The 18,900-nt window shown below is 39.7% G+C and overlaps 1 protein-coding gene across 4 annotated transcripts in view; it reads right to left on the reverse strand.

Moving 5' to 3' along the window:
* Positions 1-18,558, reverse strand: part of TMEM241 (transmembrane protein 241) — a 55,793-nt gene extending 37,235 nt beyond the window's left edge. For 2 of the 4 annotated variants that reach the window (XM_050708457.1, XM_035564078.2), the window contains exons 1-9: positions 18,400-18,558; positions 16,401-16,447; positions 13,769-13,846; positions 9,480-9,561; positions 6,384-6,461; positions 4,732-4,757; positions 3,303-3,354; positions 2,042-2,090; positions 111-156 (exon numbers count right to left, since the gene is read on the reverse strand). In XM_050708457.1, coding sequence (XP_050564414.1) covers positions 111-156; positions 2,042-2,090; positions 3,303-3,354; positions 4,732-4,757; positions 6,384-6,461; positions 9,480-9,561; positions 13,769-13,846; positions 16,401-16,447; positions 18,400-18,471 — 530 coding nt within the window. In that variant the 5' untranslated portion in view covers positions 18,472-18,558. The remainder of the gene's footprint in view (positions 1-110; positions 157-2,041; positions 2,091-3,302; positions 3,355-4,731; positions 4,758-6,383; positions 6,462-9,479; positions 9,562-13,768; positions 13,847-16,400; positions 16,448-18,399) is intronic. The other 2 variants (XM_035564079.2, XM_035564080.2) reach the window with 2 other exon arrangements.
* Positions 18,559-18,900: the final 342 nt, after the last annotated feature.

An 18,900-nucleotide genomic window follows, 5' to 3' on the forward strand; every position in this document is an offset into this window, starting at 1 on the left:
AGTTCATCCTGATAAAGCAGAGATCCCTACAGTTTACCTGACTGCTACATAGATCAACCCTCTTTTGATAGTAATCTCCTTCTTTTTAAAAAAATATGAAAACACAATACCTGAAAGAACTAGGTTTCCATAACTTGTGAAATACTTTGTAAGCCCCTGCAATTGAAATGATGTGCAATTACCATAGCATGCAATCATTCTGACAAACAACAGCTTATCTGGTCATCGGTACTGACAGATGTGGAACCCCTCTAAATTACAGTTAGAAACACAGCACAAAGGATACATAAATCATGAGTAAAATCAACCTATCGCTTCAAATTAATGGTTTTCAAAGTGTTATCACCTCAGATTACTGCCATTATGACATATTGCTGCTAGTCCTTCCAAAGAGATGACTTCTAGCTCATGGAAACTAAAAAATGGGGAGGGAAGTACAAACATGTATGCAAATGAAGTACCGAAGAATCCATTCTTCCCATTTTTCACCATTTTTCTGGGTAACTTCTATGATGTGTTCATCTATGTAGGCTCCTATAGCTGTTGGTTCTGAGCCATTTTTGCTCTTTACAGTTTTCTCAGCTCTAGGCTCTCCAGGCTCTCTACCATCTATCTTTACCTACTCACCTCTTGGTTAGCTCCCACTTCTATTTTGGGAAAGGCTTTAAGCACTCAAGTAAGGAATAACACAGCTTCAGGCTCTACTTCTTTAGACCTCTTTACCTTTTTCCCCCCTTTTTACCATTTCTCTTCAAACCAAGCTGAAAGGCAAAACATGTACTTCCTCTATGTTCTATCTTAATTATGTGATAAGTTAGTTCACCTGTTCACCCTTTCTCTCAGCATCATTATTTTGTGTTAGTTGATAGAAAACGCAATTACATAAAAACTTCAACGGCTACATAAACAGCTTTCTCTCAGAAATAAGCAAAATGGAAAAAAGATGTACTTTGAGCATAAACATTATGTCGTCACTTCCTACACATTTCAACAACACAGATTAGGGCTCCTGGAGGTTCTAAGCAGCGTTCCACCTCTGGTCTAGCAATGCTTTACAAAGGAAACAACTATGAAAGCAGTAACATCACTAGTTACAGCAAACAAGTATTTGAAGTGAAAAATCCGTAGACTGTTGTTTTATCTAAACGAGCAAATGTTTACCATATGACATTTCCTAAAGAAAAAGTAATACTTCTTATCTGTATACAACTTTTTTAGCATGCAATCTCTAGACGTCCTTAGGCACAAATACATATAAACACATAACCTCTGACCTAAAAAATTTACAATAGGAATACACAAAATAAAGAAGGAGTCATCCCTGATTTGCAGACAAGACTTAACATACGAATGAGTCACTCAGTCTTACAGCAGTTCTAAAAAAGTTCTACAAATCCCTTACAATCCAACTTAATGTTACAAATATCCTACTTAAATATCACTGCTCGTGTTTTCTTCAGATTTTTTAGGTCTGTTTTTAACTTTTCAGAGAACTATTATTATTTATTCAAATTAATGTTTAATCTGAAAAAGACAAAATTAAAACATACAAATACCGACAGGTCATGCAACTCTTTTTTGTTTATTTTTAAAAATACATATGATTGCATCAAAAACACCAACATTTCAACACCCTTCCTCTGGGAACATATTCCATGATATTTTAGAAAACTTTTTGTGAGCTTTTAAATAAAATGTGTGTGTGCAATAAAGATATTATTTGTTTTTCTTCATGTTTCTTCTCCCCCCTGAGAGAAGCATCTCTTAGAGGCCAACCGTTAAAAACTCCCAGAAAGTCTTAGTGTTGATTAAAACTGTGTGTGTATTTTCTCATCCACAATTAACTGACTGCAGTATCTAGTTTATTCCTTTGTTTTCAAAGGCTATAAAAGGTATGCACTTTCTTTACTGACCTTCTTTATTCTTTTCAAATGTTTCTTACATCAAAAAACTTAAATACCAATAACTTCATAATAAAGCTGATTTGCTTCTACAACACATTTACTTTTCAGAATTCTCCTTCCAAAAGGAAATGACTTACCAACGCAGATCAAGTGAACTAGGGCCCAGAAATAACCATTTGGATCAAACTGCAATAACGAACATCCAAGTAAATTAAAGCATGTTCATATAAACATAGGTATTACTATTTCCCTGCAGTACTTCATAAAGCAAATACATTGGGAGCTATGCTACAAGTATAGAGAAGAAGACTAAGAAAGTCTAGAGAAGACTAAAGTTCTTTCTGTTCCCCTTAGAGATTTGGCATATGCAAGGTAGCTCTATCCTCTGTCACCCCGGTTCTCCGCCTTGGTGAGGACAGCTCTATTTCTTTCAGATACAGACACCATTTTAAACAGCCTGAGACTATGAACTCCAGCCTGTTTACTCTTCTATCACAGCCATTTTTCACTCAGCAGAAAAGTTCACTTCTGGCTGCCCCTGGACATTTGGACTGGCAGTCAGGGAGGGCTGAGGGGGTCAGAGGAATACCACTAAGGTCTTGGAAGTGGTGTTCTTTTGCCTCCTTTCTCCTCTCAGCCCCTCCAGCAGCTAAGCAGTCTCTCTCCCCAAGGCTCTCAGTAACTGCAGAGTATCCTAAAAGAACACTCTATGAAGAGAGCCTACTGTACTCAATCAATGGGGAAAAAATAAACATTTTTGAGGGGAATTCACTTGGCCTATTTTTGATGTCTGCTTTCAGGTAAGATGGATTATACACCATAAGTTCCTACTCTGTATCATAAAGGGAGCTAGCTCAGGTGCAACACTGTTGATATATATCTGCGTTTGATCAGATGCATCCAGACAAGTCCCATATTCTTCCCACCTGACTTCGGATATTAACTGAAGTCTCTAAATCAAGGAAGCAGCCGTCCTAAAACTCCAAAAGAGAGACAGGCATCTCCAAAGAACAGATCTATGCTGGACTGAGCTACTCTAGATCTAGATACCTCCTTTCTTTCTCCAGTGGCCACCAAAAGTGCACAGAGTGATTACAAAGCTTATTTAGGAAACCACTTGCACATTCAAACTGAAGTGATTTGCTTAAAGCCCTCTAAGAAGTTACACCAAGGTCTTTTCTGCCACTGACTTCACTGAAGAGTTCCATGTGTGCACTGGTCAGAGGTTTTGCCAGGATGCAAATACATTAAAACCAGCAAGATTTTAACAAGGCAATACGCCACACTTACAACTCCTTTGCAGGAATCCTGCCCTAGCTTACAAGTAAAAGCTGCATCCCTTATATGAGAACAAACATCAAGGTCAAACTAGAGCTGTTTTACAAAAACAGAGCTCACCTGGGTGTCAAACAAAGGAAGGCACACTGCTGCTACCAGAAGGAACAGCACGCTGTGGGAAAGAGAAAAAAAAACAGACTAAAAGCTTGTACTCCCAGTGAAATATGGACACTTCCACTCGATTCTACACTGATGCTTTGTTCACTTCATTTTTATTCCATGTATTTAAAAAGCAATTTCTGCCACCAAAATTAAGTTTTACATCAGACATTCTTCATAGCTAATAATACAGAACAAAGTTGTGCAAGAAGAAAAGCAGCACAAAACATCGTTGAAATTGTATTTATTTATTTATTTTTAGGGAATACTGTTCTTCACTTGCCATCTGGCCTCCCTAGGCTTCTTCAGAATACTAAAACCAACCCATCTCTGGCTATGAACAGATACCAAAAAGTTCTGCCATTAAGACAAATTCCTTATTACAATTTCAGCAGTGGTGGCTCCATTAAAAGTATGCTGTTAGCTCCAGAACACAGAGCAAAGTGGGAGAGAGTGGCAGAATGGCAGAAACGATGTAAGTGCAGCTCAAATCCTCCCCTAGTCCATTGAGCTGGACTAAACAAAACCTTAAACTGTGGCTGAGTCAGGATTTCTACGGGTTACAAAGAAAATGCAGGTGTAGAATTTCTATGGACGATCACTATCAATAATAGTGAATATCTGCTTTTGCAGCTCATTTTCCCGCTTTCCAGGGACATAGAAGGAAAAGACAATAAATAAGATTGAAAACAACAAACTGGCGTCCTTGGCGATAATCCACTAGTGAAAATAAGGCCACAGTAAGTCAGCTAATGGGAACAACGCGGAGGAAGTAGGAAGACAGGGCCTCCAAAGACACTAACATATAAACCAAAACTGTCCACTCTAAGTACAGCTAAAAGATTGCAAAGCGTGGAGGACAGTCTTTCAAGAAGACGGGCAGGAAGAATGAAACTTTTAATACGTGTATAGCCAACTTCTGTTTGTCACTTTATCTCCTTTTTGAAGCCTGCACAACTAGGCCCAACCAAGATTGGTAAGGTTGTTTATCAATGCTAACAGAATGATGCTGGATGTCACCCACCTCTTCTTTCTTAGGAAAGGCATTTTTAGCTATTTTTTATCACATTGTCTTTTTCTTACTGTTTATCCACTCGGTTATCAAACCTGATTTCCATCTCTTTTTCAAAAACATTCTTACAATCATTGCTTTGTTACTTCTAGCTTTTTTTTATTTTTTATAATGAGAAAAAAAATGGATCTATTTAAGGAATTGTTAAAAAATTCATTTTAAAAACATTTAATTACTTCTGTTGCAATCTAGACTCACTGCCTACAGGAATATGTCTTAATATTCTTCATTGTTTTGATGTGCTATTATCTGAAACAAATACAGAAGCTGGAGCCAAAACAAGTCTGAATCTGAATTTGAGCAGTTTTTAAAACTTACCTACAGACTTTCAGATGAGAGGTCTGCTGTAAAAAAGAACATATGATTTCAAAATTAATCTATGTGATCACAGATGATCTTCCTGCACATTAAAAAGCCACTGAACACTCAACAGCCCATTATGTGTGAGTACTGCTTAGCAAATTTATTTTGAAAAAAAAAAAAAGAAAAAAGAACAAGGATTACAGATGAGCCTACCCTCATTTTTTTTTTTTTTTTTTTTTTTTTAATATTTTCAGGTTATTTACCAGCAAGTAAACCAGTAAACCTAAAACCATCCTCTAACTTAATACCTGGTCCTCACTCGCATCTTGAAGTGTACCAAAACTGCATTTTGTATGTATTCAAATATTAAGTATCCTTAATTAATTAGGTATTATCCCAACCAAATCAGTCTTGGCCTAAATTCATGAGTTTCCCAATCCCCTGGGCCAAAATTATTCCCCTGAAGACCCCTAGCAAGAGCTGTGTTTGCATTATCCTTCCCCATCATGCTTTTGTTTTCAAAGACAGGAAATATAAGCATGTGAGCTAGAAGAAAAAGATAAAAACACTTTGGCAGGGACACTAGACAGGGAAATATGCCATAGGGACATGCCATGGTACACACTGTTAAATACCTTAGTCATAACCTTTCAGAGCTCTTCAGCTTGTCACGAATAGCAAACAGCCATTTATTTATCTTCTATATGCACAGCAGAGGTAATGAAGGGAAGATTTCTTCCACTACAAGCCACAGGCCATTGCAGAAATGATTTTGTGATTTCCCAGTGCTACCTCACACAACAGCTCTGGTTAGACACTTAGAATAGCATTTCATTGCCTAAAAAGAAAAATCTCCCATAGTGTAGTTGAAGAGCCAAAAAAAAAAATTCTTATTAAAGTAAGTAGGAATTGTTCTCCTCCCTTTAACAGGTATTGGAACAGATTCTCAAGCACTCAGAAACAAATCAAAAAATGCATTGTTTGTCCAAAATTTCATGTGGAGATGTGATCTATCTAAGGGTTACAGTAAACGGAATTACATTAGGTGAGTGAGCAATCACTATTGGGGTTCCCCATGGCTCCATTTTAGGGCCGGTTCTCTTCAATGTTTTCATAAATGTCTTGGATTACTAAGACAAGAAGGTATTTTGAGTAAGTCTGCAGATCATACTAAATTGGGAGGCGTGGCTGACTCCATCAAGGGTGGAGAGGCCTCGCAGAAAGACCTTGACAAATTAGAGAGCTGGGTAATCACCAACCGTATGAAGTTGCACAAGAGCAAGTGCCAGATTCTGCACCTGGGAAGGGGCAACCCCGGATACACATAGAGAATGGGGGACAAGAGGCTGGAGAACAGCCCTTAGCTCAAACGATGAAAGTCTTACATCTGGCCTAAGAGAGATGGGACCAAGCCAGTCTTTAAAATGCAGATCAAACCATCAATATGCACTTGCAGTCTTTCATCAACTAAAGAGGAAATGAAAACATCAATGTAGATACTTGTCAACAGCAAATCTCTCTCTGGGACTCATTAGGGACTTGCTATCACAGCGAGAGCAGAAAAGCACACAGCAGTAATGCCTATATAAAAAGAAATGAGGTGTTTTGTTATAGGGCAGTTATATCACAGGAGGTGCCTTGAATACCTCAATTAATAGACCAATTACCTCTTTCTGCACAAACTTCTGGAAGCCACAGGTTATGACTTCTGCTGCATTCTGTACAGTGAGGAACACTGGAATTGGCTGCCATTGGGAGAGAAAAAAAAAAAGCCTGAATCAACTCAGAACAGTCACTGGCATAGGAATGGGTGCTCCTCTTAGGGCTAGCTGTCCCAGGGCTTCGTGTTATTTTGTTTGTTTTTAAATTGTAAACCCACGTCATATCTCCTAAAGGGGACTTCGACCCATTCCAAGAGCATGATCACTATTACAAGGCACAGGCATCTTTAACCCTGATTGCTTCTCCCACTTTTGAGTGCTCAGTCTGTTCATCCAGAGCTACCATTGCAGTATTTGCCACAGGTTTTGCCTCTCTATTCATGTATCTACAGCCTCCACGGCGCACCATTCTCATTAGTTTTCCCATCTCTGTCTGCGGGTACTAAGAATACAGTGTTACTCCTAGCAACAAAAGTACGAGTAAGATTATTTTCGGCAATTGCTTTCAGCTCCTGCTAGGAAGAGCTGCCAGAAATTAGGGTGGAAATATGATAGTTCACACACGAGTGATGCTGAAATTATATCCAACGAGGCATCTGGCCACCATCCCAATATGAAATCATTAAGCAACAAACCCCAGTGATAACAATAATGAGTAAGACGCCCATCGCCCCAAGCAAAACCAACTTGAATTAGTGGTTCATAATACTTCCTCCAAATCAGATCCATGGTCTCTCAGACAGTTGAAACAGAAGCAACTCTCTGCTCCAATTAAGATAATCTAAAGACTAAAGCAGTTGTAGGAAGCAGTATTTCCCTTCTTATGGATAGTATTTAAATCATGAGTAGCGAATAAGTTAATTTCTCAGTGATGTCCTTGCCTTGTAAGTATCAGATAGTATCACCTCCCTGTCTTGACTTTGCAATCAGAAATCTGTATTTTTCTCTTCTTTCCCATAAAGCTGGATAAGGATCACTAAATAAACATTTAAAGCCATAGCGACAACTGAGGTGGATCCATAAACACAACAGTTTCACCAAGATAACTCTTAACACCTCTAAATTAGCAAGGAACGAAAAATCACACGAACAGAACTAGCATGAATTTGTCAGCTCCTGCTTCACTGTTTCTGAAAACCAATTCACAACCCTGTTGCTGGACAGCTAAGCACAGTAAAACAGAATTATCTAACATAAGCATCCTGAGCCTGACACGATAGGAAATACAAGTAACTGTAAAGAAATAACCACATACAAGGAAGGCTGCAACGTGACAGCAAAATTTACATTATTCCTTTTGTGAAGCCAATTTGTTGGGTTTTTCTTTCCTCCCTCTCCCCTACTCCACTTTTGGCTCTTCCGTATGTGTTTCAGAGCCAACAATGGCTCCAGTTTGCCTAGCCCTGTTAACCTTCTCCATATGTCTATTGTCTTTGATGTGACTATGTCTTTAATTTGTGAGTGGACTTGATGCTAACAAAAAGAAAGGTTTGCTAGTTGGACAGGCAGGGTGAACAGGCTCTGTACAAACCTCCCCTCACAGTTGTGCATACTTTTCCTAATGCATCACAGTGCAGAGCTAAGCAGCCCCCTCCTCCAGTCCCAGCCCTGAACTCCTGGGCAGGAGAGACTGCCAGTGACTCTTGGGAGAGACGCAAGTAGAGACTATATTACAGTCCTGGCATTGTACAGTAGCGTTTGAAAGTGGGCATCCCTGGTTTTGATCCAAAAAGTTCACATAATTTCTGCTTTGGAAACAAACCCACTTAATTCAAGTATACTTGTGAGGTGAGCCATTTTGGTACAAGGATTGGGAGAGTGCATTTTTCTTCTTGTTATGTCATAAAACTGTTGTAGGCAAAGTTACTGTAAATAAAGCTGGCACGTAAGATTGAATTTAAGACCAGTACAAGGAACTATATACTAATCATGGCCTAACACTACTTGTCTTTCTTCCTAAAATGGCCACAGAAATAGGCCTCAAAATCCTCATCCATGAACAACAAAAAGCCATGCAGAAATGGGAGATGCTCCTGATGAACAGTTTGGGATAAAAATCAAAAAAACATTCACAGGCCCTCTGCCACTCCAGCACATCTTACTCTTGAATGACCATGGAAATAATGTAATTTACGGGACTCTGAAAGTAGACATAACAAGAGAGTATATAATTCAGACCTCCTCCACCTCTCAGGTGAGCAGGCAGAAAAGGTGCTGCTGCCAAGGCTTTATCCTTGTTTCCAGGCAGCTCTTTCCTTAGAGATCTTTGCTGAGTTTACACCAGGGAAGCCCCATGGAACTTGCTTTGACAAGGAACTAAGAGGAAGTAAATGCAATCACCATGAGAGAGAGCTAATCTGGAGGCATGTGGCTTCTGAGCATACAGCCAGGCTTTACCAGATATCACTGGGGTCTAAAATGAGGCCCACCGCATTGGTCAAGAGGACAGAGACCATCTGTCAGGTTTTTTCGAGAAACGCTGGCTCACTTAAGTAAAAGGCAGTCAGCTTTAATGAAAGCAGGTTTGAGATCCCCTGAATAAACATTTGGTAGGTTATTGTGATTCAAATGGCTCATCAATCCAATGACTCTAACCACTCCCATAATCTCTTCCCAACTTTCAATTTATTTTCTCAAATCTTGTAAAGCCTTAAAGCCTCTCACTGAAAGAGTCTTCATCCTCTTCCTGGAAGGATTTCCCACAGAAATGTGTCCCATTCACCCTCTTGCTTATAGCTAAGTTATAGCTAAGAACTTAAGTTATAGCTAAGAACTTCTGTAACTTCTTCCCTACTTGCACAGTTCAGACTACTGACGATCTGTCTGCAAAACCCTGAGTATCCTGGAGAGATGCTGAGTTCTTCAGACTGTCAGAGAGACCAAGGAAAGATGAAGGTATTTTGTGCTTTTTGTTACTGCTTTACACTTTGTAGGCCCGGATTGCTGCTCTAGCACCATTAACAGATTCTGTATTATTTGAGCTCCTCCACCTTTCTTTTCCCCCAACCCAGGAACAGCATTAAACCCCCTGTACGAAGGGAACATTCTTTGCTCAAAAAGTCGAGGCGGTAATGAACTGACTTCTACTTGTGCATTTCTTACCAATCTAGATAGCGCCCTAGAGCCAGCGTAAATAATGCCCACAAAAAGTACTGAAGCAGGAAGCCACGACAGGATTTCGGACCTGTGAAAACAATTAGAATTGCATTACTTCACCACGTTCTGTTTACATGCAGTCAGCAACACTTACTTGCAAGGAATATTACATATATATTCAAAAGTGTGCATATTAAATTTATTGTCTGATTGTTCAATATTCCTCCCACTTACTAAAGAAGTCTCTGAGACAGAAATGGACCACTTCAACTAATCCCAAATAGACAGTATTTCTGCTAGTTCCTTTCCTGTACTTCTTCCTTGGCTGCTCTCCTACAAAAAAATGTTTATTTCATAGTAATTGCTCCTATTGGTTTTAAGGGAGAGCAATTTCATTTTAATAAGTTCCTTGATACACTGTAAAAGGAAGAAAAAACTTACAAATGAAGGCATAAAATGGCGCACTTGCACAGACAGCACACATTTTCACTATGTACAAATACACTTGCCCACCCACACATTCATTTCTCAGCCAGATTTACAAAGAGATCCTTCCTAAAGATCAGATTGTCTCTGTGGGAGCCTGTCTCTTGAGATTTCCTAATGATACTCCTTTGACTAAGCCAAACTCCTAGAGGCAGTTTGACAATTAATGGAGGAATGAAGTCATTGCAGATTGATCTTGCGGTGTTTTGTGTTTTTTTGTTAAGTCTTCGTTATGGCAGTCAGGTCAGGTCTCAGTTTTGAGAAGGGGCTTCAGAATTTGCACTCTTCCTTTTTTGATCTCGGTACTTCAGGGAAAAAATGAATCAGGTAGGTGGTAAACTTCAGAGAGAATAATGTAAGATTTTGAGCAAGGGAGGAAAGAAGTGACAGCAATTTAAAGGACTAAATCAGAGGTTTCCCAGGACTGAAGACAATGTTACCTTCATTCACTCTTCCTAAACCTTGAATTAAAGTTTTAGCATGTAATTCTGTTTCTTTAAAATGAAGGCAAATTATTTGCAATTCATCAGCTTGGATTATGCTTCCAACAAGCATATAAGAGTCAAAATATAGTTACCACTATAGTAACACACTTCATTAAATACTAAAAAACAGACAAATAAAGGTAAAAAAAAACAGTCTAAATGAAGATACATCACACCCAAGGATTTCTATAAGCTTTAAGACAAGAAAAAAAAAAAGTTTCCTTTCTTTATATAATTTTCCAAGATATTTGATTTAAAAAAAAAAACAAAGACAAAACACAACAGTGTAACAAGAAATAGTCTTTATATCCTTCTACTGGCACAAAAAATTGCTGTTTATTTGTTTTTTCCCCTCCAGTAGTCATCATCATTTTTACAGAAAACCTGTGCCTTTTAAGGTTATTGACTTCAACTGGAATTTCGCTAAGATCAGGATTTAAAACTGTCATACCTCACTGCCAATGACTTCACATCACCAAAAAAATTGAATTGGCGTAAATTCAAGAAAGAAGGAAGGGAAGAAGATAAATGAAGGGCTGGGAAGAAGGAACACAAGATGAAAACTTAATTTCCATTTAAAGCATCAAAATACTGCTCTTTCATGTTCCCCACCACTAAATTCTAGGTATGTGAAATATGTCTCCATTTCCAATGCAGCATTGTGAAGTGCAATGGAAAAGGGCTTCAGATACTTTTCCCAGGATGTGAAAAGAGAATTTTATGCTGCCAAGTGGGAATTTCAGGACTGAAAAAGAATGCATGCATGTTTGATGCAGTATGTCAGCACCAACGATCTGTCTTGCATGCAGACCAATTAGTAGCTTCCTATGCTGGCAATACAGCAATGTACGTGCAAAACAGGCAAGCTCAGTGACGTAAAAGAACTGAGGAGTTTGTGGTTGCGGGGCTAGATCCAAAGCCCACTGAAGTCAATGAACAGTTTCCCTGAAACCATTCTTTGAAGCTTTGGTTTAAGCAAGGCTCTTAGCTGCTGCTTAGCTCTGGAGAAAATTCAACACCAGCAGAAACGCCAAGCAGAACACAGAGGCCTAAGGTGCCTACAAGGGTTAGGCAGAAGCTGGGCAACACACTGCAGCACTGGAAGCATTATGCAGGTGATACACACATATCCTCTGCACTCCACTGAGTTCCTCTTTTGGATACAAGTTTTGCAGACAATCACTATTCACCCCGTAGAAGCAACAACCATGATGAGAAACTCCAGCACTACTGAAGAGAAACGTATGAAAAGCAGGATATCCATAAAAACAAAGAGAAATTACTCTAAATAATATGTTTAGTGGAACCGAGGACCTGTTTTTATTTGCTTTATTGTGAAGCTAGTATTCCTGACTTTGTCATATCCTTCAGAAAAAGTGTAGTGATCTCTATGTAATAAAATAATTCTTCTGAAATACTTTGAGATAACCTGAACTGGCTCAGAAAGCACGAGATCAGTCTGCAGAACAAAAATATTCAAGACTTTGTAGAAACACACAGATGGGTAGCAGTTTGTTATTTCCAGTATGAGAAGACTGATGACTGGATATAGTAGTTTTAAATACTCTAAATATCCTACATGTACACACACAAAATAGATCCAGAGACCAAAATTCTTCAAGAGAGGGGATAAAAAATGTCCTTTCCAGACCACTGGGAGAATATCTTTGCAGGGGAAACAGCAGACAAAAGCTCTGAAGCACTATGTTTTGTTTTGTTGTTGTTTTTTTTTTTTTTTTTAAATAGAGGAGATCTATGCTACAAGTTGAGTTCAGCAAAGCATGCTCTTAATTCTTCTGAAGAAAGATTTAAATTCATGCTTAAGTACTCAGCTGAACGATAGCTAAAACACATCATTTAATTCTGGTCATTTCATTTGTTCCACAGCAGATACCAAATGCATGTTCTGGAAAACTACAGAAGAGCTTTCTCGAGGTTTGTTTAAATCAGTTTCCCTAGTGTATGCTGACATCTAGTGGTGTCTCGACTTTTTTACTTTCTTGATTTAAGGCAGAAGTAATTTCTCATCTAGTGATGAAAAGATGAATTAAAAAGGACATTGCTGATGGCTGTATTCCTTTGTCCTTCAGGCTGTATTGTGAAGACAAAATATGCATAAACAATAGATATATTTGATAACAATATGTATCAGTAACTGTTACTAAAGCAAAGTTTGGAACCTAATTCCGCTTCAACCAGCATCAATAACTGCTTTCGGCACCAGTATCATTTTATCTAAACATAAAGATAAAAGATAGGAAGTTAAATTTTGTTTCCATTTACAAGTTCACTTAGGTTTCAGGAGTGATGTACTCACTTGCACACAGAAAAAAAAAAAAGAAAAAAAACAGAACTTAGCCTGGTTCTTCTCACACACACACATGCAGATTTCATTCTAAATGAGAAGCTTTGGTTTTGCAAATCAATTGCTTGTAACCCAAACAGAAAAGTTATCAGCTGTCATTTGCTAATACAGAATCACTGATTAAAAAAAGAAGTGAACTCTGGCAGTCATCTAGCCTGATACCCTAGATTCAGATTTAAGCCACATTGTTCAGGTCATTCAGTATTTTTTTTTAATATCTCCAGTGATGGGGATTCAACGATTTCTGTACGTAAACTATCTTATAAATCGTAGCATTTTGTGAAATATAAAGGATATGCCACATTCCATACTATGGAATGGATCTATCTGAACACAGTACAGTATTCTAGGTGACTCTTCTAATTTGCAGCCACACTCACTTCAAGAAGATGATCTCGATCCAACAAAGCACATTTGAATTTGGAGTTTGATTATTATACCAACCCTGTGCACTGCAATGGCTACTCTTGCCATGCATTTATGAAGACTAGACGTACACATAAGAGTGTGTCCCATAAATGAGAATCATACACCTCTTAGAGAGGAAAAGGCAGATTACAATTTCAGACTCCACTGCAATTAGATTTTAGGAAAGAGGGCTTTTAACTAATATTACAGAGGTTTCTATTATGGTACTTTTAAGATAATCTAGGGAGGAGATGCAGACAAATGCTTAGATGAATTAGCTTGCAGTCTTCTCTAATGGCTTCCTTTTTTCATTATCTTACCAAAAGTTACACTGAATCCACTTTATATTAATAATCTGTTGAAATGCATGTCCTTGAACGTTCATTAGACTGAAACACAAGACTTCACCTATACTTGTGAGGCAGAACACACAGATACACACAAAGTCTTATGTTTTTAGCAAGTTAGCAACTTCCACAACCAACTTAACCACGCTGTAACTCTACTACAGAAAATAAGTATTTAATCAGATACTGAAAACCCCACAGTACCTTGAACACAAGCTTATTTCCACCCAGCCCAACTTCCAGGAGATATGAAGCAGAATTCCACCAACTAACGTCTGCCACCTGAAATAGAAACAAACACTATCTCTAAATTGTTTGTCTTTTTTTAACCATGTGGAGCATGATTTCAGAATCCCTAGAGCTTCTCATGGCACACCCAGGACTATAGTTATTACTGTTTCTCCAGGTTATCAGGGATGGCACTATTCCTCTTCGAATCTTTCATTTTCTGGGCCTTTATTTCCTCCAATTTTTCCTATTACTTTGGTGCTTCCAATTCTCCCAGGTTTCTTTTTTTTTTTTTTTTTTTTTTTTTAATAAAGGACCATCTACCAAGATTACCTTAGTCATGTTATTGAATACCCATTTTATTTTTTCTCCCAACACAAGATTACCAATAATAATAGTGCTGTTATAACCATGATAATCTAAAGATGCAACTGAGGCAAGGTTTGTGACAAGAGATATATAGCTGTTCATACATAAACTGTCACTGTTAGAGCAAATAAACATGATTTCAGAATTCAGACTGACTTCAGCTGGATGAACCAATAAGCCCCAAGGATGAAGTGTGTAGTCCTGGTAATTTCAAACATCAGCTTTATACTTTTCATTGTTATTCATGCTGGGCCTAGATTACACACTCCCTAGAACAGAGATGGCATGTTTTCCCAGCATCTTGTGTAGCAAGCACCAACTGAAGTGTCATCAACAATCAAATCATTATGCTGCAGGAGCCTCTGCTTCAGAGCATCTAGAGAAAACGCCTTTACAGACAGATAACTTTGCATATAAACCACAATACTGTTACACACCTTTTCAATGAGAAAAATCACAATTACACACATTCTGAATTGACTTACCTATCTAACAATTTATCCTGTCACAAAGGTATTCCTTAGTCTACTGCAGAAATAGCATGTGAGGCCTCAGCAATGACTGAAGGTAGTTTTGACTGCAGGTAAAATTAGTACTGACGCATGGTGATTTTTTTTAAGCTTTAAAATAAATGATCATCTCCCTTCTTCAGGCTAGTGGTTTTCAGAGACGTGTTTCTTGGGTGAAAATACTTGAGCATTTAGCACAGACAGATACTGCACAACAGCATAAAGTCACGTTAACAGGTATAGAAATGGGTTTATTGATTATTCCCATTCACTCCAATAAGGAATTATTTTTAAAATCTCTCTCATGCACACGTAAATTGACAAATGTTTGCTATATGCAGCATTACCTACAGTTAGACATTGTGCATAAGGGCATGACGAACATTCAACGCTACTATCACAGGTCACTTGACCTTTTTCGGATGAGGGACGTTTCAGAGCTTAAAAGCCAGATTCCCTTCTTGTTTGCTGCAGGCTTGATCACGCTCTATATTCCAAACCACTGATGAGTTCCCATCAACTTTCCATGAAGAATATTGTATCATGTCATGTTTTAAAGACAGAAGACAAAGCTTGTAATAATTTCATATCCTCAGCACCACTGTCATGTTCTCTTACATTATAGAGGGAACAAAAGTAACATCAACAAACAGCAACGACATGAAGTGGGCCTAACACTCTTGCTCCTTTGTTCATCTACCTTAGCGCTAAATGAAAGCGCACCTGAGTCACTTAATTTTCAAGGGACGGTCACTTTTAAAAAGCAGAATTAATAAAATGCATCTCAGATGCATTTCCAAATAACAGGAAAAAGGAAATTACTGTGGTAACACAGACATCATAAAGCAATTCTTTGTCATTGAGCATATGGCTTTTTACTGTTGACTTACCACACTCATGTTTGACATACATTACGCAAGATCCTTTCCCCATATGCTAAAAGCCCTGTCCAAGAGACTGTGTGTTTACTGAAGGAAGCATTCATTGCATATGGAGCTGAGTATACTCAGAGAAAACGGAGATTGCCAGGTGAATTATTCCTAGAGTCAATTACAGCCCTGGAGCTGCAAGTCAGGCAAAAATGTAAGCCACGCTAAGCAACAGTAAAGGAATTAAAAGATATCCAACATCTGCAGATTTTACCAGCATCTCAAAAGAACAAAAGGGAGAAGTATTAAATGTAAGAGGACAGAATTTCACTAACTGTCTCTCAAATTATTAACAGTACTGATGGTCTGTGAATACTTGGCAAAACAGTAAATTTTTCATTACTGTCATTAAGGTATTGTAAGGACTACACAGCTACAACAAATGCCAAGCATGAGAATAAGCAGCACTGTATTTGCGTATGCCTTAAGATGGATTTAAGGTCAGTTTTCATTAGCATAATAAAAAAGAATACACCAAATCTGCCTGTTACCCATGAGAGCCGTATCCCATGAAGACAGGCTGTACTACAATTACTATTTTTCTATGCTAAAGCATAAAACTCCCATGAAAACCAAGAAATTATGGGGTCTATATATCCTAATTACATTACCATCATCATGTTTAAAAGTTAACTAAGGCAAATTAATGTCTGTTTTACTAAGGCTTCATGAAGTACGTTGTCTAGACAGCAACAGCCAGTAACGGCATGAAGTACCAAAGTTGGCTTCAGCATGGAACGGCAAGACATTTACTGATTAAAGTCATTTTTCAAACAATTGTATTCTTAAAATGGTACTTACCCTTGAAAAAGGGTAGGGTAGGTAAATTTCAGGACAGACAGGACATACTGGAAAACAAACACCAAATTAATGGACCTCAAACATCCACAGAGTTATAACATTAACAATCGATTACAAGAGCAACAAAATACAAGAAGCCCCTACTGAAATAAAGAAACGTAAAAAAATAAGAGACAGTCTGAACATTTTCTGTAACTTCTTTTCCTGTGCCAAAACTGCTGGATGTTCCCCCAGTCACCGTGGAAGGTAGCAGACACAGAAGTGCATGAGGCACAGAGCAGACACACTGAACAGCGGAGAGAAGGATGACTACCGAGTTGCTCTTTTACTTGCTGAGCACACGGCACACTTTGCACTGAATGGGAAAAGGACGTACAGGAACAAAAAGATACAAGAACTTGTCCGTTAAAATCATATCATACCACAGAGGCAAGCTTTGGCAGGATTAAGACCGATAACTTTGAGATAATTGCCTGCTGATGATTAATCAATTTGTACCTAATGCTGCTCGCCCAGTTTTGTGTAAAATATGAAGTAGTCCATAAAGCCCTTTGGCGATGTAATATACTGTGCAGATGTGGAAGTAGGCTTTGTGTCTTTGCTTTAGCATGCTTTGTCAGGGTCTGCGTGTATGGGTGCAAGCGTTTTTTCCCCACATACGCATGCAACTATGAGACAGAAATGCATCGGCCTTTCCATATGTACACCAGGATCTAACAACTTCCTGTGATAAAGTACACGGACACTATTTGTGCAAAGGAGAAGAACAACTGAAGCTTCCTCAGTGGAAAGGAAAGGTACCTGCCATTCCCTCCAGGAGCCAGCAGCAGCTGTCAATGAACACGAGAAGTTGAAAGCTTTCAGCAGAGATGAAACTGCACCGAACACTTTGCAAAGTCATTTTTAGAGGTGGTGGCGACATGTTACTGAGAAACTGGCATCAATACACACAAAGATAAGGCATGTTGGCTCACAAGGGGTCGTGTTATGCACAGATTTGTCAGAAGTAGCAATTGGTTTTTAAATCGGGAGGGCATACCTGTGCAAGTCCATACCCCCATGTCCATTTATATACCATCTGGGACAAACGGAAGGTCTATATTCTGATTATTTTCAGTCTCATTATGTTAAAACCTATTTTCAAGTTTGAAAACAGAGGCCCTACATCAAAGCTCTTTCAGCTTCCTCTTAAGTAGAGTTAAGCCAAGCATCTTTTCCAACACAGGAGGCAGCTTGCCAGCTGTTCTACCCCTTTCTTTTTCGCTAGCCAACACACCTCGTTTGACAGATTTGGTAGGAGCAATATCTCCTCGTAGGAACTCAGCTTCACTTCTGGACTCTGATCTACTTTTGGGCATCCTTAAGGGCAGACGTGCCTCGGAGCAGAAACCAGCAGGGCACACCAAGAACAGATTTCAGTCTCGTCTCCAGAACACCACATTTCTTTAACTCTCCCTCAGGAAATCCGTGCCCTGGTTACTTCAAAAACACATCTTTTCTTTCAGAAAGCTACAGGCAGAAACACAGACACGCTCTCTGAAAAATTGGACAGGAAGGGGTAGCAGCTGTCTCCCATATCAACACAAACTATTGCAAACTATGTTTAAGCAGTACACTTTTGTTCACACTTCGGCCACTTGGACCCTTCAGCAATACCAACTAAGCTGCAGAGCGGCAAACAGATTTCTTGCCCTGAATTTGACAGACACCTTGCCCTCAATCTGCAAATTGATTAAACCCCACGAGTATGCACAGAAGCTAACGCTGGCCTGCTACTACACCACTCCGACCACTTATCACGGATGCCCGGCGCTATCACCCCACGCCACCCATTTTGTGAGGCGAAGGGGACCGTGAGCTGGGCAGCCAGCCCTCTCCAGCCCCGCCGGGGCTGCCCGGTCCCCGACCGCAAGCCGCAGGCCGCCGCCACGTGTCCCGGGGTCCCGGCTTCAGCCACCGCCGCCCCGGCCTCTCTGGGCTCCCCTCCGGAGCACCTCACCTTGTTGGTGAAGCAGGACGCCAGGTAGAAGAGGCAGAAGGCCAGCCCGCCCGCCGGTCGCTTCAGGTACATCGGGCACCGGCCCAGCCGCCCGCGGCGGCCATGGCGGACCAGTGGCCGCTCCCCGGGGCGCCTCCTCCTGAAGGGGGCGAGGCCGCCATGAGCGGGGCGGTGCGGAGCGGGGCCGGGCCCCAAAGGGGGAATGTGGACACGATTCCTTTGCTAGCCGGGTGTCACCGGCCGTAATTGCACTCGTGTTCATTTAGATGACATCCAGAGCGATGCGAGGACAGAAAAAAACGCAGGCTTGGATCAAAATGGAAGCGTCTGCACGACGAGCAGAGACCAGAATCCCTCACTCTGTATTCATCCGCTGCTTTACACTAACATAAATTCCAAGCCTATTATGACAAACTTTAATTTTGATAATTGCCATTCCTTGCACGTAAGGAATACACACCTCCTGTGACACCTCCGGGCTCTCAGAGATGCAGCCCAGAG

Source organism: Cygnus atratus, chromosome 2 (assembly GCF_013377495.2).
Source record: "Cygnus atratus isolate AKBS03 ecotype Queensland, Australia chromosome 2, CAtr_DNAZoo_HiC_assembly, whole genome shotgun sequence".
Classification (NCBI taxonomy): Eukaryota; Metazoa; Chordata; class Aves; order Anseriformes; family Anatidae; genus Cygnus; species Cygnus atratus.